Below are 26,493 nucleotides of genomic sequence, written 5' to 3' on the forward strand. Positions count from 1 at the left end.
TAAAAGTAGCACAACCCTTCCCTGCAGTTTACATGCACACCTGCTGTGTACATACATACATACAAATACATACATATGCACAGAGACACAGTCGCGTTCAATTTTAAAAGAGATTTAATGGAAGAGTTTGTTGCAGTATTTCAAACAAAATGTAATACTATCTGAGGTTTAAAAAAGAACACATTAAACCTGTGCAACAATGACTTCCCCGAATTAATGCCAATTGCTTTTTCTTTTTACTTCTTTTTTCTATTTTACAGACAAACCACATTCTCACATTTCAATTCAAATAATCCAAAATAAACACAAGGCACGTTCAGAGCGCAGTGAGGGCGATCACAATCTAGTTCATCACTTAAAATATAAACAATCCCCCTTTTTTTTAACATAAACATTTACAGCATAATCCTGTGTAGAAAACAAGTGTCACCCCACCCTCACCCAGAAGTGTCTTTACAGCCATACAACATATACTTTAATCTTTTTTGACGTACTCAGCAAAAACACAGTGAACCGTAAGTGGTTTGATGCCCTGTCGAGATATCAGGCAACACGAGGCCAGTAAGTCTTTGGTTTAATAGTTTGTGCCGACCAACAAAGGAGTTAGGAATCCTGTGCAGGGCGTTGCTCTCAGGAGTTAAATGAGTTATGTAAGGAAGCGTGGCGCTGCTCCAGTACTGTGTAATATACCTGTTCTTTCTTGTATACCTTGTAGAGGTAATTCTTGGTTTTCAAGAAGGAAAACGGAGGTCAGTTTTTTGTTTTATTATTTACTCTGATTCAGGCCAACTGGAAATCTTGCATATTTATTTACACTACATGAGGCGAACACTAACACACATAAACACCACTCCCCTTTCCATGGAAGCGTCTAGGTCTCCTAGGAATTGTTATTTATTTATTTTCAACCCTGAGAAGGGGGTATATGGCTTATTAGAAAGAAGTCGAGTGTGTTACGTTCACCACAGCCGCTACCATCCATCCAAACTGTAGTCCCCCAACATTTTCACCTTCTGATTCAGTTTTTTCCTCCCACACTTTTCACACTGACTCTACCCTCTGATCTCACTCTTCTCTACCCTTTACTCTTCATCAGCTGTCTTTTTATTCCTATGTTTTGGTTATTTGTCCAGGTTAATACTAATACTACTACTAATAATGACCCCCCACCAGAACCTTGGCAAAACCCTCAATGGGCCACTGGCACATGGTGAATCCACAAAGACACTTTCTCCCATTCAGTTTCAAGCAAGCTCCATCTACAAAGTGGCCTGCACACAACACTGGTACTACACGTGTGCCGTGTTTTGTGACTGGCACATTATATGTTTTTGATTCTCAGATGCAACACTTCCCTTTTCGTCTTTTAGTCCTGTTCACAAAAGCTCATTTACAGGTAAACCTGTGCTACCTTTCTTTTTTTTTGAGACACGTACCGGCCCATTAAGCCAGTATCCAAGTAGAGTCTTGTTTCTCTCAGTCACCATATAAGGCAAAAAAATAGAACAAGGTCTTGGCAAAAAGGCACATTCCAGACTCAATGACTTGAGTTTGTTTTCACCATTTTATAAGTCGTCCTTTCAAGTTTTATTACTTCTTGTGGAAAAATCCAGAAAACGCTGTAGTGTTAAGGCCCAGAGGAACTCTCACAATGTCGTTGGCACAAACGTGGACAGTAGAGGTTTTTTGATAGTCTTGCATTAAATAAGTTTCCGTGTAAAAGGTCGCTCCTCCATCTTTCGTTATCCCAGGTTATTCCCCATCTGTTAACAGAACAACAGGGATAACAGTGAAATCTCTTTACCTCCTGCCTTTCCTCCTCGCTGGCCTTCAGCAGGACGTACCGTGCTCTTTGCGCCATAATCACGCTTGCATTTGTTCAGCTTAATCTGTTAATTATTTTTTCTGAAAGCAGATTCTCTTTAAAGTAGTATAAAAATCCATAACAGTGATGAACTGTGGTTTTGCCAGTCTCTTACTGTACATATAAGACAATCACATTTAGCCAGTCACTGCTCAGAAGCTAATTTATAACATTCATCTGCTGCTTTTTGAGAACAAACACTATTTTCAAACATTTCAAAATATATCATTTTTAAGCTAAAACCCTGGTTTCCCTCTTGGATTCCTTTCCCTCCCCTCTTGGTGGTTTACACCTAAACATATTTTTGTGTTGTTGTTTTTCCTCATATTGCTTTCCCATCTACGCTGCAAACATCTCCCTTACTGTGATAGACTACCTCAAAACGGCTGTAGACCTTCTTCTCCTTCCTCAGGCTCTCTATCCTCCTCAGCAGTCCCTCCCGCTCCTGGTTGTTGCCCTGCGGTCGCAGAAATCGGTTCCTTTTTAAGGAGCTCTGTTTCTCCGTTCCTTTATCTCCAGCATCTCCATCTTTGTTCCCTCCCGTCTCCTCCCGCTCCTGGCGGTTCTTTTGGCTGTTGGCGGAGATTTGCTCCAGAATGACTTTGGTGTCGTCTCGTAAGTTGCTGCTGTACAGAACAGAGCCGCCTGCGGGCTGGTATCGGGACATGACAGATGTTCCGGTTGTTGATGTTTTATGATTGGTGGTGGATTGATCAGCAGTCGTAGACGCTGTATCTTTAGACGATGAGCTCTGTTTTTTGCTCGAATTGTCAGTGACCTCTATGACCGTGCTCATGCCCCTATCCTCTCCTGAGGTTTTCTTTTCTTTGTCCTTGGGTCCCAGGAATCCCTTTAGCCTCTGAGTCTGTTTCTTTAGGAAGTCGAGTGTCTTACCCTCACCCTTTCCCTCACCAATGGTATTGATGGACGTGGTAGAGCCCATAACCTTTTGCAGCCCTTCCTTAGAGTCTTCATGTGACAGAGTTGAAGAACTGTGAGAGCGACTCTTTTTCATTTCAGTCTTCTCTGCGTCTGTAGCATCTGTGGTCAAAATTTCCTCCCCACAGGAGATGCGACGAGGATGTATCCCTTTAAGTTTCACCGGCTCCTTCTTGAAGATCTTAGGTGAATGCAGAGGCTTTAGAGACTTGAATAGATCTTTCTTTTGACCTTCTGATGCACTCTCCTCTTTCTGAGACTGCACTATCTCTGAAGGCTTCTGTGAGCTTATAAAAGGCTTGGGAAAGATTAGTGGTGGCCTTGATGAACTGACTGAAGGTCTGCGATTATTGATCTCAGCCAGTTTTGCTGAGATGTCTGGCTTTGTCTGCTCAGGCTCTGCTGTACTGAGTGTGACAGCTGGGGTCTTCAAAGTTGTTGTAATGTTGGGAGGTTTATCAGAAAGATCTTGCCTTTTTTCAGCGGGCTCTAAGGCTTTTAGCGATGGCTCTGTCTCTGTTTTCGAGACTTTTGTCTTGGCAGCTAGGTCTTTGAAGTACTGCAAACGGCTGGCCGGATCATTCATGTTCAGAGATGATGAATCTGTGACTTTAGGTTTTTCAAGCGTAAATGTTGTCTTTACTTTTTCATTAGTTTCTTTAGGTTCCTCTTTAGGTTTAATCTCATCTTTTAACCGTATCTCCTTTTCCTCTAGCTTCTCCTGTTTTTCTTCTTTCTCCTTCTTCTCCTCGGTCTTCCTTCGCCAATCAAAAGGCTCACGAGTTAATGACCTCCTCTTTTCTAGGATCTGGGCCACAATGGATGAAGTGCGCACTGAATCCAACTCCTCATCCTCTTCCGTCGCTGGTTTTAGACCTAAGCTACCACTGTGTATCTCTGCTTTAGAAGATGAGAATATAAGTGAGGAGCGCAGTCGAGAGCTGCGCTGAAGGAGCGGGTTAACACGCGACCGGAATGACTCGTGTTTGGATAGAAGGAGTTCTGGAGCACCTTTCGCCTCCACATCTGTGCCCCCCTCCCTTGCTTTACTCCTCTCTGGCTCTCTTTCCTTCTCCTCCTCCCTCTCTTTTCTGTCCAGTACAAGGCGGGAAGGAAGTAGATCCTTGGACGTTGGTAGGCCAGAGTCTTTATTGCTGCTCTCAGGTAGTTTAGGCTTTCCAAAACGTGGCCTCAGGATATCAGGTCTGGGCTTGGGAGGAACATTTGGTGGCTCTTTTATTCCATAGCGTGGAGCTGAACTTTCAGTTTCAGTTGGTTGCACAGCTTGAGAAGGTTCATCAAAAGCATCAGGACCCATAGGCTGAGCCAGGCCTTCTTCTCCAGTGTCCTCATAAGTATTTAGATAGGAGTGGATTCTCCAGCTTCTCAGGCCTTGCTTTGCACTTGAGTCCTCCTCATGCTCTTGATCAAATTGTTTGTTAAAGTTTTTCTTCTCAGGTGGGTGGGGGTGTGTTGGTGAGCTCTGACAAGCATACGCCTGTCCTATGGTTGGCCTCTTATGGGAGGATCCTCCCCCATACCTCCCAGCTAACGGAGGGGCGTTGTGGCCCTCGGGTCCTCTCAGGTCCTCAGATGAAAAGTAGTCTCTGCCATACTGCCCAGGTGGAGGCTCCTGGTCTGAGCGATAACTTGAGTCTGAATACTGGTCAATGGAGAGGTGCGGAGGACGGCCTCGAAGTCTGTCGAAGTGTCCGTGGCCAGAACCTGGCCCGGGCCCTTCACTGTAAAAATGGCTGCTTTGAATCTGTTCTCTGTAACGAAAGTGCAGCACATATTGTTTATTGTTTAATAACTTAATAATAAACCATACATTTTATGTTTATGGTCCATGTGATAATTCTGCATTATTCTGATCACAGCAGGAGGTTTTAAAGGTTTTCCTACCTGTGGAAGTCTGTCTCGTCCAGATTGTTCATGACTCTTTGCTGCATAAACTGTCTTGAAGACGCATATGTTTCCTGGGTTCCTTCTGCATAGCTGTGCCTCTTGAAGGCACTGGCGCTCATCTCCATCTGCCTGGACACGATGGACCGCCCCTGTTCCAGGAATGACTGCTGAAGACGAAACTGCTGCTGTGAATACTTTCCAATAGTAATTCCTGTCCCGGGCTCCAGGGTTTGACGAAACGCGTCATTTCTCCGGAAAGGAAGCACGGGGTTACGATCAGTGTCACCATAGGGGAAGGCAGGGGGAATCTCAGGCTGCCTTCGGTAACCTACTGTGTTACGCAAAGACTGGGACCTCTTTAATCCAAACTGGCTGCCTAAATAGTTGCCGGTGCTGCTGGGATCAGAGACAGTAAGCGCTGTATTGTTTGGGTCAATAACCAGAGGCTCTGACTGAGCGTACAGAATGCGAAACTCTTCATCGAAGGTGGCAACAAGCTCCCCAAGGAAGAGGTGGGCGATGCAGCGGTGGATCTTCTCATAGGACCACATGAAACTATAACATAAAGAACAGTAGAGGCAAAGATTATTTAAAGAATAACTGAGTGCTGATGTTATTAATACTATTAAATTAGTCACCTGTAGTTCCCACTGAGTACAGCTCTGCAGTCAGCCAATAGGAAACGATCTTTCACCTGCCCCTTAAATGATTTCCCTGTCCGGGTGTAATAAGGTATTCCCGCCACAGTCCGGACACGTATCATCTATAAAATCAGAATTTCAACTCTGTTACACATGCATATCTGATAATTATAAGCAAATACATAACAAGACCCAGCTGTTAGCGCCTTTTTCTTTTTAATGTTGTTTTCAGATAATATCATAAAATTCAAACTGACCGGAATAAACTCCAGGTTGACTTTGCAGTTGAGGACCATAGAGACAAAGTGATGAGCCTCCAGCTGATCCAGTAAAATATAAACAGGAACGTGTCGTCCTGCTGCGTCCAAGAGGTCACTGAAGATGTCAATATCTGTGAACATGTCCATCACCACAGCGATAACCTGGAGCAGGAGCAAACACACAAAAAAGTTTTTCTTTTTCATCAACAAAAGTCTATTTCAGTTCAGTCAGGACAACTGTAGTCAAAAGGAAGTCTGGTATTTTGATCTGTAGTAATTAATATTTATATTCGGCTATCCTGGGACCTCTTTGCCCTTTCACACCCACATGTGGAAAGCATGGTGGGAAGATCAGCCACAAGAACTCAGCACAGACCAGTGGAAGCAACAGATATGACACTAACGAATTAAAAAAGGCTTATATAAGATTTAAGAATAAATTTCAGTAAGAGGGTGTTGTTGAGTGTCCTCTGTGTGCTTGTTGACAGTTAACTCTGAGTTTTGGCAGGATACAGACATGTATTCCATAAACACATGGGCAAGAAATGGAGGACAGTTACACAAACAACCCACCACACCAACAGGTTTGACTGCTCACTGGATTTGGCATTCTCGCTTCCATTAATCAGGTATTTTATTTAGCTAAAGGCAAGCCAGTTACAAATGTTTCTGAAAGGGCGTGGTGGCAGACTTGGCAGAGAGCATAAAAAGTGAGATGAACTCAGCAGCGAGATAACATAACCGTCGCTCACACCATGTCCCTGGCAGCTCTCTATCTCGCTTCTTCTCGCTATCTTCTAAGGTAATAACACTCTGATGTAATAAGACTTGTACTGCAGTATTACCTATAAATAAATAAAAGCTCCTCGTGTTTTATCTGTGAAACTGGATATGTGCCATGTTCTGAGTCGGCACCTTAAATATATGAATTTATAAACACTGAATTTTTTGGTTGATTTTTCTTTCTACTGTAAGGTGAAACAAAACCACTCCTGCATGTTTTAACACATTCTTATCCTCTTCTGCTTACTTGGCGTGCGTTCTTGATGAGTCTCCTCGCCTGCTCCTTTATGCTCGGCATGTCAGGATCAGAGGGGTTGACTAGAGTTGTGACCTCTGTGGGATCAACGAAACTGTGCTGCGGCCAGCCCAGATCCAGCCCCGGGGCAGCCAGGTCCGACTGAACTGGCCAGTAGGTGTCTGAAGACCCATCGTCCTCGACGCCTCCCTCGTGGTACGTCAGCTCCGGGACGCCGGTGGGCTGGCTAGGCCCCTGGATTGTCGACTTGATGTGTTCAATTTCTGGCTGTGCCAGAAAACCGGCCATATCTGCATTCTGGAGGAATTCATAGTAGCCCTGGTGTGCAAAGAGACAGAAAAGTTTAGGAGATCGTAAAAGCTGTGTGTATGTGTTTTCATGCATTAGAGCAACGCTTACCTGAGTGTCATTTTCTATCAGAGCATCAATGGCTAGACGATACTCCTCACGGTAGTGCGGAGGAAGGTAATTTGGGTCGAGAGGGTTATCGCCTATCGATGAACTCTGAGACCGGTGCGGCATGGTTGGAGGGGGTCAGGTCAAAGTTTAAGGCTCAGGAGTAAGAAAAGGTGAGGAAGGAGGTATTTAAACCTGCAAGGAAAAGGAAAATATAAAATGAGGTCCCACAATAATTAATAATTAACGTCATCACAGCTGGTTTTGTACTCTATTTGCACATACTGTAAATATCACACCACTCCCCCATCCATGAGACACAATACTTATGATTCAACAAAATATCCCCTTGGGTGTTGAGAGGAAAAGACCTTTGTGTCTGGACACACAAACAGACGTTACCTTTAACCACGCACACAAAGCAACTATTGTCGCTGAGTCAACGGCGGCTTAGCAGCAAGTAACAGTTTAACAGGCAAATTTGTCTCAATGTTAACAACTGTAACAGATATTTATTGCTTGCCTACACAATTAGAATACTTTTATGAAACTAACAATACTTTTTGACATTGTGTGGGATTGCAGGTAGTAATGAGTAATACTGAAGAAAGCATGCATAAAAGAATGGTGCTATGAGAGAGCAACTCCTTCAACTTAAACGTAGAACAGGTAAAAGTATCATATTTCTCAAGTATGATTAATTGAATTAAATGAAAAGACTTCACTCTAATAATACCAGCGATTAATCAACCTTCAGTGCGGCTTATTGAAAGACTGTATATAAAGGTGAGAACAAAGTGGAACAGCTGGATACAGAAAAAGCAAAGGGAGGAGACGAGATTAAAGAGAGCAAGAGGAGAGGTGGGAGAGGCGTGAGGAGTTGTAGAGACAGGTTCTTTCATATCACAGTAAACTTGCCACGCTGGTGCGTCATAATTCATGTTGCTGCTTAGACCTTATCCTGAAAAATCTGCCGGTCATGGCAACCAAACTTATTTAGATGGGCATGACTTAAAGAAGTCACAGGTCCGCTGTTACATAACACTGTGTGAATATACGCCTGTTTCAACGAGAACCAGATAGTGACATTTTTGATTCACATGCCAAACTTTAAGAGGTGACTTTGGCGTGACTAAGACGCAGGTTTGATTGTTCATCTATCAGCAAGGGTAACACACCTACACAAACACACAAACAATCTCATGAAGCTTTCAAAAATGTGAAAATGACGTGATGGTGATCTCGAGCTCTTTCTAAAAAAAAACAAGATAAAACAAAGGTTTAGCCTCAGTGTTATTTCTCTGTGTGGCCTTCTAGTTTCATACGCGGATGAATACAGTCATCAGATAAAACACGGTTAGGAAAAGCAGCTGGTGAGAGGCTAAAAACAGCTAAACCACATCGGCTAAAGAAGCACCGAAAACCAACATAAATGTTCACATAATTTGAGCTGTAAAATGTAATATATAGCACTTTTCTAATCTCATCAAGCAAACCATCCTTTCTTACGGCACGTTTTCTGCCTGACATCCTGCACACAAGCAGTTTAGAATCACATAGATGTGTTTGAACTGTTGGAGGAAGCTGTAGTTCCTGGAGGAAACCTACCAAAAGCACAGGGAAAACATAAACTACACACAGAAAGGTCCCCACGGGACTGAAACCAGGAAACTTCTTGCAGTGAGTCAACAATGCTAACTGGAGCCCAACCAATACTGATATTTGTCAGTTAAACTCTTTAACACACGACAGCTTACTAAGAAAAGCCGTTGAACCCTTAAAGCTCTTTGAAGTCTGAGCGGAGTGGTTTCTGTCATATTTCAGGCCTGCTTATAAAACAAATAACTGGATTTGCATTAGTTAGTCATGGTGGCCGCTACCAAACTATAGGTCATCAAACCATCCTTATTAATATATACCAAGATGTCAAAACTCACCATTAAGGGTGTGTGTGTGTGCAATTTAAAAATAATCTTGTTTCATTGTCATAGTCGTTTATGCTCCGTCCAACTCTGCTTGGATCAGCTGGTTGCTTGTGGAGCTCCAAACACGAGCTCCCAACAGGGAAGTAAGAGAATGGACCAACTACGCAACATCAACACTCACACTGTGGTTGATGGTCTCTCCCATCTCTTCTTTACTTTTCACTTGTCAGCTGTTGTAATTAATGATACTTGTATGTTGGTAAATAGCTAATAATGAGACAGCCACTCGACCACAGTGTCGTCCAGCAAACAAACAAACCCATTAACTTTTCATCTATTACTGCTGATTGTAAATGATGTCCAAATAAAACAGTGGAGTGTTTAGTTGGCCACTTTTGTACATCCATGTACCTGCTTTCGAAAGGTAAAGTAGATACTTTACTAAAAACCTAATTTGGCTTTTGAGGGGGTTTTTTTGGCATTAGATAAAGAAACAATGAAAATCCCAGGCTTGATTCCAACCCACAGCACACTTGCATATTATGAACCATCACTGAGCCAACCAGAGCACCCACTGAGCGATGTTTGATGTGGTCCTGACAGCTGCATGCTGGAGGGTTTGCATTCTGGTGGAGAAAAGAGTGAACAACCACCACGCTGCTTAAGTATTTAAAGTAAGCTGGCAATGTTAGGAAACATACGTGGCTTATTTTCTTATGTAGCATGTGGTCGAAAGAGGAAGTGGATACACCTATAGTCTGAGCAAATTAGGGCGTGTGTGTAACCCGGGGTCTGACAGGTAGGGTGGGTAAGTATTTAGTGAGGCTGTACCTGCTTTACAAGTGTGTGTTTGACATGTTCTCTGCAAACTTCCAAGCACACTTGAGAGATTAATGACGGTGATAGCTAAGGGCTGAAAGTCCTAACCCACAATCAGTGGGACAACCCGGTTTACTCAGCGACCTGGTGAGTCATCGAGTAGCCTGGTTGGCGTGGCCTGGGGATAACTTGCAACAGACTGCCGAGATGGTGATTCATCTGCTGACAAAATGGCTGACATCCTGTTTCCCTATTCATGTGGAGCCATTGAAATTAGGGCTTTGTGGCAAGCCGTTGGCTTTCCATGCTCCACGGTGGTCAGGGAGGAATGCCGGGGCACACATGCTTGTTGCATGGAATTATTTTGCCCCTGAATTCCAAGTCATTTGATTTGCCTAGTTTTGCTCTTTGTATCTAAGTCATTTGCAGCACCACGGTGCCCATTGTGTACATAGGTGTACTGCACTGAAGCTGCAAATGAAGTGCATAACCGATGACAGACGCAAAATAAGAGAAAAACTCACATGTAGCAACACAACAGTCCAAAAGTCAGAGTTAATTCCCTCGTGAATGGAAAGTTGTTTTATAGAGTGCAAGCTGAACAAACCTAATCTGTAGGAACAAGCAATAAGTTCACTGTCACGTTTGAGAAAGAAATGTAGCAAAAATAACTAACAAGAAGTATTTTTGGTAGTGTTACTGTTTTTGTAATCAAGTGATTATCAAAAGCATTGACAGCAGCTTGAAGGAAGGCAGCCTGGGGAGGAAATGACCTAATTGGTTAATTCAGAAGCATGGTGGCATTAAAAAGAGCCAAGGCGGGTAGAGGGGGATGGGGGTTTCCTTTGCATCCTCGTCATCACTGTGTCACCGTAGAGTGGGGCAACAGATGAATAACACAATGTCAGAAGCATGACAGACTTTCCCCGCCTCACCTGGCCTACTGGTAGGATATTCAAACAAATACTGCTGCTTTGTTTGCTGTTATAGCAACTGCAGCAAGCATCAAACTGCAGAAAGTGTCTCATGATGATCAGGATCCCTGTCTTTACTACCTTTGTTGTGAAGCTTTCAGAGGCCCACAGGAGGACGAGGCTGCCCTAAATGTACCATATAAACAAAGGCCGGTCTGAAACACTAAACCCTGGCAGACAGGACATGAAGGCAGCAGCAAGACTTCGGCGTCTCTGAGCCGATAAACCAAATATTCAGACGTGCACAGCGTCTGCTCACGAAGCGTACAAACGGCCCATTCTCAGCATTCCTGCGCAAATGCTGAAAAGAAGGAGAGAAACTGGAAGGTGAAGAGCAGAGGGAGTGTAAATTACATCTGTCCTGACATGTGAATCATGAGACGCGTTAGAAGCGAGCCCGAGGACACAAACTATCAAGAAAAAAAAACACAAACTACATCCTCGCCGCCTCTTTCTGTTTTCTCTCGTTCGCATCCGAACACACCTCACTAAACAAACACTCCAATTGATCCGGCATACCATTGGCCGGTTCGTGCTGTGTGATAATTCGGTGTGTGAACCCAGGTTGAGAAAACAATACTTAAAAACAGGTTTGGAGAGATGAGCCAGTAATCTCCAGATGCTCCCGTCAGAACCTTTCAGTGACATTTTTTTGTCAGATGAACCTACAGAGATGTAGATATGTGCACACACACACGGCGCTGGTTGTCTCCCTGTATATCATCACACCTCAGCGTGGCTGTTGAACGCTGCACAAAAGACAGCTTAAATGAATCCATACAGTATGTGAGAACACACGGCGGCTTGCATCCTCCCCTTTGTGTTGTGTGTGTAGCTGGGGTTTTAATGCAGCAGTACTGCTAGAAAAACTGGTCCACTGAGATCCCCGCCATCTTTCCAACCGCCTTAAAGGCCTGCAGTCATCCTGTATGGAAAACCCAGCAGCGATGGCATCAAAATATTTCCACTTCATACACACTAAACCTCACGCATACATAACAACACCTCTGTAACCAGACCCCCGTTTTCTATACCACACACAGCAGTGCAAACAAATTAATGAATGGCACACAGCCTTGGCCTTAAGGCCAGTGTGTGACAAGATTAAACCTATAATGGGAAGCACACATGCACATGCACAGACCCAGCGCAGGGGGAAAATGGCACTAACATTCCCACTACTCTTCAAATTATAACCACATGTCGTGCTATTTCTGAACAGTGACTCACTTTGAACGAAGCGAGGGAAAAAGCATGCGATGGTGAAGTTTAAAATCAATACACACTCAAGTCAAAACAAAAGTGCCAATGTGCCTGTAATAAAGACACAGTAAAAAACCCTTAAACCAAAGCCTTAGGTAGGGAGTAGGTGTGAAAGAGAGATGCACTCTGAATGTTTGGACTAAATAGTTTGAACATAAAGTGAGTTGTTCTTGCATCACATTTAATTTTGCTTCTTTTTTTTTAGGTTAAAACCTTTATTCTCCCTGAAGTGTTTGTTTCTTTCTTCGACAAACAAGTTTTTACGGTTACAGGCTAATGCCTTTGTGTTACTGGAAGGATTTCAAGTTGGTTTTAATGACAGTGACTGGCAGTGCGTGCATGCTGTTGTGCAACCAGTGCATTAGGCACACTTGTAAAAGTGTCCCTGCCCTCTCAAGCATTATTTATTAGCTGTAGTTCCTACAGAGCCACGCAGACAAAGCACTAAACAGGTTGTAAGCGTGCTTTTTTTCTGGTCTTTTATGAAAGTCTTCACAGGGCTGGAAAAAGAGCAGCACAGTTTGTCTCGTCCAGCCTCCCAGCACTGAGCCCTCTGTGTACGCGGGCTGTAATAACATCGCTGTTGCACTGCAGCTACCTGGATGACTTAATTCTGTGTAAACCTCCAGCGGCTTATGAGGAAATGAGGAAAGTAGGCTGCATTTCACTTTTTATTAATCCGCAGAGTCCACATTTCACGCTTATGGACAGGGGAGAAGATCAATAGGACGCTTTTTGAAGACAGGAGATAATAAGTTAGAGGTTAATATAAAACTGGACAGATCACAACAGAGCAGGACGAGACAATGGCTCTTTTGTCCCTCAGCTTGCCCTCGTTTTAACTTCGTACCTCCTCACTTTGCTGCTGAACTCGCCTCCTCTCTTTTTCTCTGTGCACCGACGGCTTTATCTCCTCCCGGTGAAACCGTTGATGCGAGTCTGCTTCCCGTCCGCGCGTCACATTCCTCGGATCGGACAAAAAAAACTCCACCCAAACCTCCCCCCCGTCTCCAGCTGCGTGCACCCTCCACCGCCGATCGGCAAACAGAGCGGACTCTGCGCGGACTCCAGGCCCGGGTTCAGTGTCGTCCCGGCGGTGTGTGACCCTGCAGCAGCCGCTGTCACAATAAACGGAGACGGAAGCGTCGGGGCGACTCCTGCGAGGCAGGGCTTTCCCACCGGTGAGACTCCTCCCAGACCAGTTGATCGCCCCGGGCACGTTTCAAAAGTAGCTTTTATGTCATGGCTGCAAAAGATTCAAGCAAAAGAGGAAGTTTCTCCAAACTCGCAAACTTTTTCCGTGCCCGTGCAGGAGTTTGGCCCAACTGGCGGTCCGTACAATGAATGCTTTATTCATCCTTGCACTTGACTCTTTGACATGTTTGTCCGATGTTTGCTCCTTTTTGCTTGCTCTCGTGTTGTTTGCACTGCGAAATGTTTTGTCAGTAAAACAACCAATTTGAAACTCTCCATCAATAAAATGCATCATATCAGGGATTTTAGTGCTACATTATAAACACAAGCAAGACTTTATTTAATTTAAACTACAACCTTAAACTCACTAACCTTTAAAAAAGAAATTATGTCCCTGAATGTAGTTATCTATGCTTTTTGCACATACACCAAAGAAGTGCAAAGAATCAGTGTTAATATTTTACCTCAAATCTGTAATTAGTAGTATTTTAATCAATGTTTCAGTTGTCTAGTCTTTAAATTTTACAGAGGAGAGATATACTTCATACTGCAGGTTGTTGCTGTTTAAATGGTAATAAAACCAGTGAACCTGTAATTGCAACGTGTACTACATCAGAGGACTATGACAGAGATGAGATCACCACCTGTTTAATCTTCTTTCCATCATATCTTAAAGACCTGATAGTGCCATATCACCACTGTGAAGGACTCCGCTCTAACTCGGTGGCTTACTTGTGGTATTTAAAAGTAGAATGGGAGGCAGAGCCTTCAGCTTTCAGGCCCCTTGTCTGTGGAACCAGCTCCCAGTTTGGATTCAAGAGACAGACACCCTCTCTGCTTTTAAGATTAGACCTAAAACTTGACTTTTGATAAAGTTTATAGTTAGGGCTACATCAGGTGACCTTGAATCCTCTCTTACTTATGCTGCAATAGGCCTAGGCTGCTGGGGGATTCCCATAATGCACTGAGTCTCCTTCACTCACCTCTTTTCACTCTGGCTCTCTTCCACAATGTGTCTTTGTCCTGTCTCCCTCCCCTCACTCCCAAACGGTGCGACAGATGGCTGCCCCTCCCCAAGCTTCATTCTGCTGGAGTCATAATGTAAAAGAGCAGACTCAACAAGCAGTGGCTTTTGATTAAGTAAACTTTATTGCAAAGAAACTGAGCAGATGAAGGACTGTAGCTGGGAAAGAAGAACGGCTTCAATGCAAATGGGATCACTGAGCTCTGTCAGGGGAGAAAATGAGAGTTAATTGGCTGTCCAGGAGGTGAATAAAGCAGGATGATGTGTAAATAGAACCAGATCAACTCATTTCTTGAGACTGTGAAGTGGGCAGACATCCTGAGAGTGGGTCACAGACATTTGGAGGTGCGAACGTGAACCACAACAACTTGAGTTGTTACCAGATTGCAGGTAAGTTGATTCTTGAGCCAGATGACACAAACGGAGGGAGCCTAACACTGACAGACACCAGCCTCAGGCAGAGAGACCAGAACTAGACCCGCAACTTCACCTGAGAAAATGTCAGAGAGAAAGGAAGAAGAAAGAGAAACAAAACAAAAATTCAAAACCACCCAGGTCTGCTTAGTCAACAGCTAAGATCGCAGATACAAGCGGTGGAAATGAGCTTCCTCCGAAGGGTGGCTGGCCTCTCCCTTAGAGATAGGGTGAGAAGTTCGGCCATCCAGGAGGGGCTCAGAGTAGAACCGCTGCTCCTCCACATCTAAAGGAGCCAGCTGAGGTGGTTCAGACAAGGATGCTCCTGGGCGCCTCCTGGGGTTGGTGTTCCTGGCATGTCCCACTCCGGGCCCCGGGGCAGACCCAGGACACGCTGGAGAGATTATATCTCTTGGCTCCCCCGGATAAGCTGGAGGAGGTGGCTGGGGAGAGGGAGGTCTGGGCTTCTCTGCTTAGGCTGTTGCCCCAGCGACCCGGCCCCGGATAAAGCGGATGAAGATGGATGGATGGAATTATCTTGCATAAATAGGCTGTTGATTTTCTTTACTCATTTCAGGTATTAAAAGCAAAATAGCTGCATGTTTAATCATCTGGGAATTTACCCAGATTTATTTATTTATTTAGACAGAGATCTTGACCCACCCAATGTTCAACACAAAGTTACGCCGATGGTGCTTAGCTTCCAAGATAATACGAGATCGGCCGTGCTTAGGGTGGTGTGGCATTGGTTGCCTCACAGCAAAAAGGTCCTGGGCATGAATCCACCAGATGGCTGAGGTGTGTGTGGAGTTTGCATGTTCTCTCCGTGTCTGTGTGGGTTCTCTCCAGGTACTCCGGCTTTCTCAAGTGTGCATATTAGGTTAAGTGGCGACTATAACTGGCTGTAGGTGTGATAGTTGTCTCTCAACAGATTGAAGACATGTTCAGAGTGTACCCCACCTCTCACCCCGTGATAGCAGTGATAGGCTCCAGAAGGGAGACAAAATGGATGGATGTTTTTTTTAATATATAAAATTAAGTAAAGTGCTTTTAACTTATATTAAATGTTGCTCTTTTATTTTGTTATACCATGTTAAGTTCCTGTAACACATCCTAGTCCACTGCACATTAAAACCAAAAATTAAATTGATCCTGTTTCATTTCTTTGAGGCAAAATGTGAAGCATTTTTCAAGTAAAGACAATTCTGCTGTGTACAGCTTCATTTGCTTTGTCACGATCAGATGTTATGCTGCCGTGTTTAAGATCTTTCCTCGCTACCTTTAATGCATTTTACTGTAACTGCTAAAACCACAGCATCCCCTTAAATCGGGGATTCCTCATTTCACAAAAATACACCAAATGGGCAGTTAGGGAGAAGTTTGTTGTCTGCAAATGCTACATTGGCTGCTTTAAAGGAAAAAGTGGTTTCTTTGGAGAACGTGTTCCTGTCTGAATCCTTGTAAATGAGTCAGTGTGCTGTTTTTCTCCATGGCAAAACACCAGTGCTGACTCAGCAGACTTCCAGAGTTCTCATTTCTATAAGAGTCCACTGTAACAAAGTCATTTGTGCAGGCACTACCAACAGTTTGTACCCCTCAAATCCCACACGGATCCAGGGTCATTTCTGCCAACCATCATCTGGAGATGAGGTTGGATTTGGATTTTTCTGAAACTTGAAAACATGAATTATTATTGTGATGTGTTTCCTCCTGATATAAAGTAAATGCATTCAGTTTCAGTCTTTTATCAGTTTAACTTTTCTTTTGTCTGTTTTTGTTTGCCTTTTCACTCTCTCTGGGCTCTCCACCTGTACTCGAATGCACCGGTAGTGATAACATTAAACAAAGTGCTGTGCAGGTAGAAATGTGTGTGTGTGTGTTGGTGCGCACTTTGGCTGTCCTTTGTCCTAAATCATCTATCATCTATCATAAAGAACACACCTTCTTTGATAGGCCCCTGATAGCGCGCGCACACACACACACACACACACACACACACACACACACACACCTACACACAGAGTTATGGCTTATGTTCAGTCCTGTTCCCGAGGGTGTGTCTCCTGTTTGAGTGTCTGCCTGTTCATCCATGTCCTAATCTGTAAAGTACTCATGTACTCACATACACTGCAGTGGCCATATTCCTGAGCTCGCGCTTTAAGCACAATGCACTTAAGAAGTGCATACAGCATACAGCTGTGTGAGTGCAGACAAGGGAAACCATACTATATGCATGTTTGTGAAATCAAAGTGAGGGCCATGAGAGAAAGTATGATCGGCTTCTGATAACAAACACTAGCAGGTACAAAGACGCTGAAACACAGGGTGCGGCAGCTGCCAGGAATGTGCTCAAGGCATCTCACCACACCCAACCTCTCTCTCGCTTTCTCGCTCCCTCTCTCTTTTTTACACACTCTCTCTTCCTTGCTCAACCCCTCTCTTCCCCCCTGATCTCCTCCCTCTCTTGAGTCACCCAGCCGGCTTGGAACAGGTATGCAGGTCCAGACAGGAGCTAAATCCAAGCTTGCACCTTAGCAGGGCTGGCTTAGTAGGCTGTGTCAGGTATATTTGAATTCAAAAAACCTTTATTGACAAGGCTTCTTCAAAATTGACAGTAGAATTAGATGAAGATGAAGAAATCCTGTGACCTTTTTTTTTTATAGATAGATAGATAGATAGATAGATAGATAGATAGATAGATAGATAGATAGATAGATAGATAGATAGATAGATAGATAGATAGATAGATAGATAGATAGATAGATAGATAGATAGAGCAAAAGTTTTGAGACACTCCTCATTTCTTTATGCTTTGCCAGGAAAATGAAAAATAGGTGCAGCGACTTATTGAAGGATCTTGAAAGTCAATATTTGCCAGATAAACTTTTTTTCCGTTAATTAGTTTTTGAGAATACCTCTCCAAATAAAATGTCTAAAGAAAATGTAGAATTGATTCCTTGATTCTCCGTTAAGTGTAAACACAACACAGGTTCATCCCTTGAGTTAGGGATGCCTTTTTACGCCGATGCTGATTCATACGTCGGTTTTAAGAAATATAATAAGTAAAAACACAAACAAGACTCTCTGAAAATGGCCAGTTACAAGGACTGGACTGAAAATAAGAGAAAAGGCAGCCAATGTCCAAGGAAAAACTTTGAAAAACCTTCACAAAGCACAGAGAACCATTGCTCACGACTGGCTGGCCCTCCTGGGAGCAAAAGGTAAAGAAATGTCAGAGTTTTGTTTATATTATAGGAGGCGTTTCTCATTTTTGTCCATCCCATTTATGTTCATGGTGCTGTGCTTGCGTGTATAATACGAAGCAATTCAAAAGCACCACAAGCCCCAAAACCACCGCAAAGTTCACGTCATGTGATCAGTCAAACAAACATGAAGGCTGTACTGTTGTGTTGCTAGGAGACCCTAATAAACCATGGCATTTTTCTCTTTGTGACCGTTTCATAGTCACATTTTTTCCTTTAGTCTCAGAGTGCAGAACAGAGTGATATGAGTCAAAATCTGGAGTATCTGTATCTGACTTCATGTCTTATCACCGCGTGTGTCCATGTCTGCTGCAGCTTCCAGTGCAGACTTAATCACCATTTTCTAGGAGCAACAATAAGAGGAGGTTGCTCTTTGAGTGTGCCCTTCTTTGTCTGTCTCCACACTGCTCTCTGTGAGCTTTCCCAGCATGCTTTTCTCACGATGTAATGTCACACCGGAGTATAAGGTGACTCCCTGGAGCCAGAGGCTTTGAGGTCATCTTTACACCACTGTGCCGAGAGGAAAGGTGCCCAACGCTGTACAGTACACTGTACTGTAGGTGGCTGTGTGGGGGGGAGCTGTGTTTCTGTGGAGTTTGAGTAAACGTGGAGTCTAATGCTAACAATACAACACTGCATTCACCATTACTACCCAGGGTCTGATGATAAATATTGATAAATATTGGTACATCCGAGTGTTTAATGACCTGATTATATTTTTTATGTTGTTCCAAAAGATGACACCTGCATAATCCCTGCTAATTGGATCTAAAATTAATTTAATGAGCTTGACAAACTGGCGTGTGACTGTGTGCGTTTCTGCTTCATCCAGAGCCTGAAGCCTGACGCCTAAAGCCTTCCAAGAAGACTCTGTTCATTTTTAGTACTGGGCGGGCCCTTGTTATGAACTATAAACAGCTCAGGTAGAAGGAAAGTCCCCAATGAGAGTGCAGCGTTTTCATTTACAGTAAGTATGTGTTCCTGGTGCGATGCAGAGAAATGACAGACCAGCGCCACTACATACTTTGGGCAGGTGTTGTCGTTTTAACGCTATTATTACCACCTGTCACACGTGATGGTAATGATTATTTATGAAACAATGTGCATAACTTCACAGACAGACGGACACAAAGTCTGAGCAAACAAGGGGCTGATTTATCAAAGCTGGGTGCCTTTCGACTGAAAGCCTGCTGTGACCTGCTGCTGCTCAGTCAATCAAAAAGGAAAGGAAAACAAGAACACCCGAGGCCTTCCCTTTAACAACTATTTTTTTGGGGGGGGGTTTAAATATAGTTTTATATCAGGTAAAATGACATATTTTAGAGGGCTTGGTCCACCTTTGGACATGAATGTCACCAGACAAGACAGATTTGTTCCAGGACCTCACGGATCACTGCTAACTCCTAAGTGAAGTTCAGACCTTTATAATGTGGTTTTGGATGAACCTTATTAGACATGAAACGTGCTTCAGATTCACAGTTGTGGTCAGAAGTTTAGAGACACTCACCTTGAACTTGAATGCCATGGTAATTTTAGGGCTTTTAATAATTTCTTTGAGCTGTTCTTTTTCCAAAGTGGAAAGATTGTACCACGAACAATATTAATAACTTTAAAAGACAAGAATTGGGTGCACAAGTTTGAATTTATTTTTGGATTTTCTCTAATCCATACAGAGTCAGAAGTATCCATACATACAGCCCCACTAATATTTTGTCATTTCTCTGCACCTTTGAAAGTTGCACTTCAACAACAAGCTTCTGGTTCTATTCTGGCTTGATATTTGACTTCTCTTCTTTGCAGGAGGGTTCATTTAGATTGGTTGGTTTACTGGCACGTACATGCTGTTCAGCCTAGTCCACAAATTTTCAGGAGGGTTGAGGTTGGTGTTTTGAAAAGCCAAAAGCTTAAGGTTAATCTGCTTTATCCAATCCAAAACCAGTTTTGTTGGTACACCCAACACCTACCTTAGATTTGAAAAGAAGCTGAAGAAGTGCATCCACTTTGTGCACTGTACCTGTACCACTAGCAATAAAACAGCCCTGCAGCATGATGCCACCACCACCATGCTTGACAGGCACGTGGCCTCTCCTTCATGGTCAATCTTGGCACAATAGCTTTTTTTCCAAACCAATTTCCTGTCACTGAGGGTGACAGATTGGGTCTTCCCAGAGACCTTGGCAAAGTAGCGACATATCTGAATAAACTTGTACTTGCAAATGTATGAACTGATGATCTTGGAGTCAGTACTTGTTTGGAAATGGATCTTGAACTTTCCTGTTCTTCTGAGTATCAGTCAATCCAGTGAGTGCAGTTACGCAAATCCTTTTTATGATTGCAAAGAGAAACTGCCAGTTGTAGTCAGTCATGTGATGTTTACAGCTCTTGGCTATTTTAAATTAAAGTACACTATAGAGCCTTCAGCACCACTTACTAAAAGACCAAAGTGAGTGTATATATAATTTTGATCCTGTGGGGATTAGAGAAAATCCAAAATAAATTAATACTTGTGCACTCAATTATTATTAAAGATATGTGATATACAGTCATTCGACCCTGGAAAAAGAACAGTTCAAAGAATTTATCAAAAGCTCAAGATCACATTAAGATTTAAGTCACTAATGAGTGGATACAAACTTCTGACCACGACTGCAAATCTCAAGAGGTTCTGTTTGTACTAATAACTCTGACTTGAACTCTGCCAAAGTGTCATATGTGGGCTGCAGGATGAAACTGCAGATCAGCAGGTGACTAAGAATGTTAAAGGTGTAAACATGCAGCGATGTAATGATGGCTATCTGCCACAAAACAGGCTGACGAGACAGTTCGACCTATGACTGAATTTAGAGAAATGTACCCTGATCACTGAAGACAGAAAATATCTGTGGATGTTTTTAGCAGGTGACTTTTGTGGGGGTCATTTAGAGTCATCAGTACGACCTTATGTGGTTCCTCTCCCCAGCTTTCCAGCCATACTAAATATGTTATATGTAACCACACTTACGTATCGTAATGGAAAGCTGATCCTGCTTAGAAGAAACCATCTTATGACAGGAGTCCAGAGTCCTTAAAGCCTTGTTTCCACTGAGCTCCAGAGGATCATCAGCAGTGGAGCATGGTGTTAGCTCTCTGTGTTATACTGCCCTCTACTGGGCGGAACTTGAAAGTGTCCTTAGCGGAAGTTTAAAATAGTTTGCAAATCTCTTCAAAATATAACAAAAACCTCGAATAATAAACGCAATCCACTGACGAAGGCGACTAAACGTGTTTTTCCTTAGACTTGATAGCAATAAGATTAAAAAATACAAAAGGAGCTCTTGAAGAGGGTAAAATAATTGATCAATTGTGGAAAATGATAAATAAATAAACTGTTGTTAACTCCCATCTTGTAATTCTGAGGTTTATTGTTACACTTTCACTGATATTGCTATAAATGAAATCATGTTTTTAACCGAGTCTCACATTATTGTGCTGCCCTTTTTTAATGTTTTGACGACTCTGTGCATGATTCAGTGCTGTAGATTATTCATAAAATCCACTTCTAAAATAGGGCACGCATATTCAAACGTCAGGAAAACTGGGATCAAACTGTGGCGCAAACACTTTGTTTATGTTGTTGATGTTTCGCGAGCTCTGCGTCATATTTTCGCACAGACTGAAGGGAAAATGAAACTGATGTTAAGTTTCGATTCCACGCCAAAGCTGATATTAGAGCATATATACAGAAGCTGCCTGCAGGTCAACATTCACGAATCAAACGCTGATTATTTCACGTCGACGTTTCACCTCAGCGGACAGAGTTAATCCACAGCCGAGCAGCATGGGCAGATCCACAGGTAAGACATCATTTATTTCATTGAGTATTTTATTAATTTGAGGTGGGAAAAAAAATTTTTTTTTAAATTTCTTGCAGTGTTTGTTTTGATCACCATGGCTGCTGCGTCAGCATTTAAGTAGCAGCGTTAAACTTCTTAATTTAAAACCGAGGAGGGGAAAACAGCTTTTTGATGAGCTTGATGATTTTTTTACATTTATTTTTCACTGTCTGCTTTTTTTTCTTAGTTTTTGCTTTTTTCTATCCAAATGACAGTGATGTTGTGTAGTTTAGTTTGTTTTTGTGTTCTTAGTTTTTCTTTTCCTTTTTTTACTCCTTTGTGCAGAATGGATTCCTGCTTTATGGTTAGACGTCTTTAATGACCTGCTGTATGAGGACAATCAGCTTGATTATGAAGACCAGTGGACTCTCAACTTTAGCTACAGCCAGACAGACACAGTCACCAAGGACGAGAGGAAAAGAGGCTGGAAGGTTTATGCCCACTGTGCCCGTGGAAAGTACGTTCCCTGAATACTCTCAACATTTCTTGCGTTAATTTCCTTCAAATAGAGCCTGTGTGAGGTAACAGTCACTGAAAATATTAATACATATGCTGCAAAGGAGACATAGATACAAATATTTCCTTGCTATGGTTACGCAATCTCCACCCATTCCTGTCCACATGAGCAAACAGCTGATCTGATGACATGTCTGTGTGACAGCTGTCTCACCAAGCAGTCTACTCAAATGGAGAGAAACTTGTTGCCACCTGGTTAAATAAGTTACCTGAGCGAGTTTCTTCTTCTAACCTAAAATCAGAAAGAAAGTTGGACCCACAAGGTGCCAGACTGCCCACTAAAGCCTTGTGTGTCTCCTAGTCTGTTTTCCACTCAAAGGAAGCACAACGTTCATTTAATTAATGAGGAACAAGGGAGGAAAGAAGCAGTTCATTTTCTAGAAACAGAACTGAGGATTGCACAAAAAGTCTTATCATTTCTTATTCCTCGTGGTTTATCTCTACGTGGCAGTCACACCTCAATAAGCAAATGATAAGCGTGAGAAAGAAGGGGAAAAGGACTGATTTGGCCTGTGGTGATTTGTCATCATCCTTCCATCCAACCTCAACCATACTGGCCCCATCCACCCTCCCCTATAAAGTCATCTGGCTGGAAAGTTATACGGTTTAGAAGAGCAATATGATAAAGCAGCTGCGATATGGGAAAAATGAACGCCTGCACTGAGATAGCAAGGTTAGTGATAACTACTAGGCTGAAAATAACTCTGTGCTCTGTATCTAATCACTTCTCCACAGATTTCAGTGTGCGTCCTGCAGAAAGACCTGGCCCTCAGCACGAGTGGTGGTGTTGTTCCGGTACCGGCTTCAGAGGGGCCGCGGGACGGTGATCATGCGGCCCTTCGGTCAGGCCTGTCGTCGGTGCCAAGATGGTTTTGAGCTTGGTGGATTTTCCGAGAATGAGGTGGAACATGCTCTGCTGAGGGTGTTTGCCAAAATCAGGAAGAACTGCTACGGCGAGGATGATGATGACGACGATGTGTCATCCACAGAGTCCACCGTAGTGCGGACCAGACCCCACGAGGACACCCTGTGTGAGGCATGCTGTATGGGCATTTGCTGTCAGGATGACAGCTAGAAGTGTGTGCATGCGTGTTTGTGTGTGTGTGTGTGTGTGTGTGTGTGTGTGCGCGTGTGTGTGTCTATCAAAGTGTGAGTGCCATGACAGCCTCCTTTTCCAGTTTGCACATGAAATTTTCTTCAGCAATTTGAAGTTTAAAGGCTCTTTACTGTTATGAAGGTTCTTGGTGTGGTAAAAAAACAACAACAAAAAAACAGGACCAATCACCAGATATGATAAATTTTCTATATTTTTTTATTGTATTGTATTCGTACTAATTAAGTAATAAAATTTTGTGAAATTGTGATCAAGTTGGGTTTCTCCGATCTATTTTTTTTATTTTTCTTGAATTGATCTTTTACTGTAATAGACATGAGAATAAATGGGATTTATGGGATGGGATTTTATAGAAGCTGAAATTAATTTAGATCATCCTTCAAAAGAACTGCCCAAAAAAAGTTCCTGCAGATGTTTCAGGATGTCTGACGAGAGGAAAGATTTGGTTCAGGAAGGATTTATTTGCACGTAACACAAATTTAGAGTAACCTGAGTCAAATATGGAAAAATCCAGCACTGTCATTATGTTGAGCTGAGCTACAAAACTGCTGGCCTTGATTTTTTTATTTTATTTTATGGGAACGTGATAATAAACTTAAACTACACATAAAAATATAAAACACCACAGGAAGCTCGAGTCCACAGGAATGTTAAAGCCTGAACTACTAAACTGACATACGTGTGCACGAATACTGGTTCAATGACTTCAGGCTTCCTATTCTGAGCACCTCCCATTGTTTTCATTTATTTTCATTTTCTATTGTTGTTACCGTGTAAAGTCAAAAAGGGAGAGCAGCGAAAAATATTTAACAGCGAAAGTTTAGAGCATATTTTCACTTTCAAAGAATAATTTACAAACATTTCAATTATTTTCATTCATTATTTTTTGCACAAATATTGTGTAACCACAGAACACAGAGGCACAAGTATAAAATGCATCCAAAGCATCATTAATACAGACATAACACTAAATATATATTATTTCCCCTTAATTTACTAGAAATTAATAGACAACAGTAAAAATCACCTGTGAAGCTCTAAAACTGGGTAAAAACAATTAGAAAAGTTTGATAAGCTTTCTTCTTCATCCAAACATTCAGGAATGAGCCAAAGATTATAGTTATCACAGAGCTTATCAGGACAGACATGCAGCAGTTTTGCTGAAGGTGACTGTGCTCCGGGGTGTTTTTACAAAATACACAGGAGAAAATTCCCCACGGGTGTGAAGTGCTTTCAGATAAGAATGCCACAGCGCAGAGGAAAGTCACAGGAGAATCAAGAACACATGAGAAAACTCAACTTCATATTTAGTTGTTTATGTCAGGTAATAAGTAACACTTCAGGACACTCTCCTGACTCCTGCAGGAGCTCCTTTATTTCCCATATCTGCATCTTTTGACCTGGCACAGGTTTTGCACTGGATGCACTTCCTGATATGAGCAGCAGTGATAGTGCACTATCATTTGATTCAGTTTATCCTATCTGTCCAGAAGTTGATTCTGTTCATGTGGACGTAGCGTTTTCAGTGGGAGAAACGCTTCGTCACTCATCCAAGTGACTTATTCAGTCTCAGCTGACTGCAGGTTTCCCCAACCTTATAAACAGTACATTTGCACAATGACTGAAACCAGCCCACTGAAGGAACAAAGGGCTGTGAGGTCAGTTCCTTCATCATAATTATGCAAATTCTCATAACCGTTGATTAACAACCACTGATCAACCTGCAGTCAGCTGAGACTTCCGCCGGGTTGCAGGGGCAGCAGCCCGAGCAGAGAAGCCCAGAATAGGAACATGAAATATCCTGAGTTTCAGTATCTGTTAGTTTATTGAAATAAAAGAATACGTAAATAAATGAGTGTGTGTTAGCCCTGCGACAGACTGGCGACCTGTCCAGGGTGTACCCCGCCTCTCGCCCTATGACAGCTGGGATTGGCTCCAGCACCCCCCGCGACCCTGAAAAGGATAAGCGGTAGCGAATGGATGGATGGATGGACGTAAATAAATGAGTAATATTAATAATAAAAACTTGCCTGGTGAGGCATTTATTGAGACTATGGTTGTCTACAGGACTAAGAGTGGCTGCTTGTTTTTATTGTTGTACCTGTACAGATGTTCTTGCCTCTGACATATGTCCTCCGTGCATGAACGATAAAAACTAAAACTGAAACATTTGCAAACAATAAAAACTAAACTGAAAAGAGCAAACACTCTGGAAATGAACTGAAACTACACTGAATCGAGAGGAAAAAGTCCAAGTAAATGATGCAATAGTGGAGACTGCATGGAAAAGGAAAGCAATGTTAAGTTTCGCTTTCCAAACACACACCTGAGAAGGTGGAACTGCCCTCCTCGGGCAGTTTTACAAAAACTGCTACCACCAGGAGGGTGACAGTGGGAGGTCATCATCAGAGCCTGAAACGAGGACCAAACCCCACGAGAAGAACCAGGCATGCCGCATGGGCATTTGCTGTGTGGATGATGAGAATGATGACTAATGTGTGTGTTTGTGTGTGTGTGTGTGTGTGTGTGTGTGTATGTGTGTGTGTGGGGGGGGGGGTTCTTTTGGGATTTTTTAATGCATTTTGCACACAAACCTTTCCTTCATATTTTAACGTTACCAGTCTTTTTGCTTCCCGTGAGCTAGCCAGGGAGCACAGCCGTTTATTGACATCTGCAGAAGAACACTGCCGCTAGCTAACTGCTCAGCGCGGCAACAGCACAGCAACAACAACAACACACAGGGCGCCCTCTGACCCCGGAAGGGCACACCGTCGCAGCGAGAGGGCGTCACCCGTCACTATGGCAACACAAACAAAACATAACTGTACAAACAGAACCCCGAACAGCCCTGACCCGCTACAATATATATCCTGCTGCTTTTACACACGCACTCACATGCGTAATAGAAGGGGGGGGGGGGGGGGGGGGGGTTCTTTTGGGATTTTTTAATGTATTTTGCACACAAGCCTTTCCTTCATATTTTAAAGTTACCAGTCTTTTTATGATACACATTAATTGTACCGTATGTGATTCTATTACTTTTGTGGTTTTCTTTGTATTTGATTTGT

The 26,493-nt window shown here is 42.9% G+C and overlaps 2 protein-coding genes across 3 annotated transcripts; one reads left to right on the forward strand and one right to left on the reverse strand.

Annotated features, from left to right (window-relative positions):
• Positions 1–96: 96 nt before the first annotated feature.
• On the reverse strand, positions 97–13,218 carry sack1hb (scaffolding CK1 anchoring protein Hb). 2 transcript variants are annotated; one of them, XM_085261575.1, is made up of 8 exons: positions 12,879–13,217; positions 7,051–7,242; positions 6,643–6,969; positions 5,610–5,774; positions 5,350–5,474; positions 4,709–5,266; positions 2,241–4,575; positions 97–1,763 (listed from the first exon to the last, which is right to left on the reverse strand). In XM_085261575.1, the coding sequence occupies exons 2-8, from the start codon at positions 7,171–7,173 to the stop codon at positions 1,743–1,745; spliced, it is 3,654 nt and encodes a 1,217-aa protein (XP_085117701.1). In that variant the 5' UTR covers positions 7,174–7,242; positions 12,879–13,217; the 3' UTR covers positions 97–1,742. The 2 variants fall into 2 exon arrangements, with proteins under 2 accessions (XP_085117701.1, XP_085117700.1); XM_085261574.1 differs by having other exon boundaries at positions 97–4,575; positions 12,879–13,218.
• Positions 13,219–21,544: 8,326 nt separating this feature from the next.
• On the forward strand, positions 21,545–23,692 carry LOC146549334 (receptor-transporting protein 3-like). Its single transcript, XM_085261578.1, has 3 exons — positions 21,545–21,756; positions 22,081–22,252; positions 23,047–23,692. Exons 1-3 carry the CDS (start codon positions 21,741–21,743, stop codon positions 23,384–23,386), a joined length of 528 nt encoding a protein of 175 aa, XP_085117704.1. The 5' UTR covers positions 21,545–21,740; the 3' UTR covers positions 23,387–23,692.
• Positions 23,693–26,493: the final 2,801 nt, after the last annotated feature.

Source organism: Mchenga conophoros, linkage group LG22 (assembly GCF_057382185.1).
Source record: "Mchenga conophoros isolate Kocher_MC1m ecotype Shallow Benthic linkage group LG22, M_conophoros_male_GT1.1, whole genome shotgun sequence".
In the NCBI taxonomy this organism is placed as follows: Eukaryota; Metazoa; Chordata; class Actinopteri; order Cichliformes; family Cichlidae; genus Mchenga; species Mchenga conophoros.

Coding starts and splice junctions, on each gene's coding strand:
- sack1hb (XM_085261574.1), bottom strand. CDS start 7,173: ATGCCGCACCGGTCTCAGAGTTCATCGATAGGCGATAACCCTCTCGAC. Junction 5,475..5,609: donor TCAACCTGGAGTTTATTCCG/GTCAGTTTGAAT, acceptor CTGATTTTATAG/ATGATACGTGTCCGGACTGT. Junction 4,576..4,708: donor GACGAGACAGACTTCCACAG/GTAGGAAAACCT, acceptor CTTTCGTTACAG/AGAACAGATTCAAAGCAGCC.
- LOC146549334 (XM_085261578.1), top strand. Junction 22,253..23,046: donor GCCCACTGTGCCCGTGGAAA/GTACGTTCCCTG, acceptor ACTTCTCCACAG/ATTTCAGTGTGCGTCCTGCA.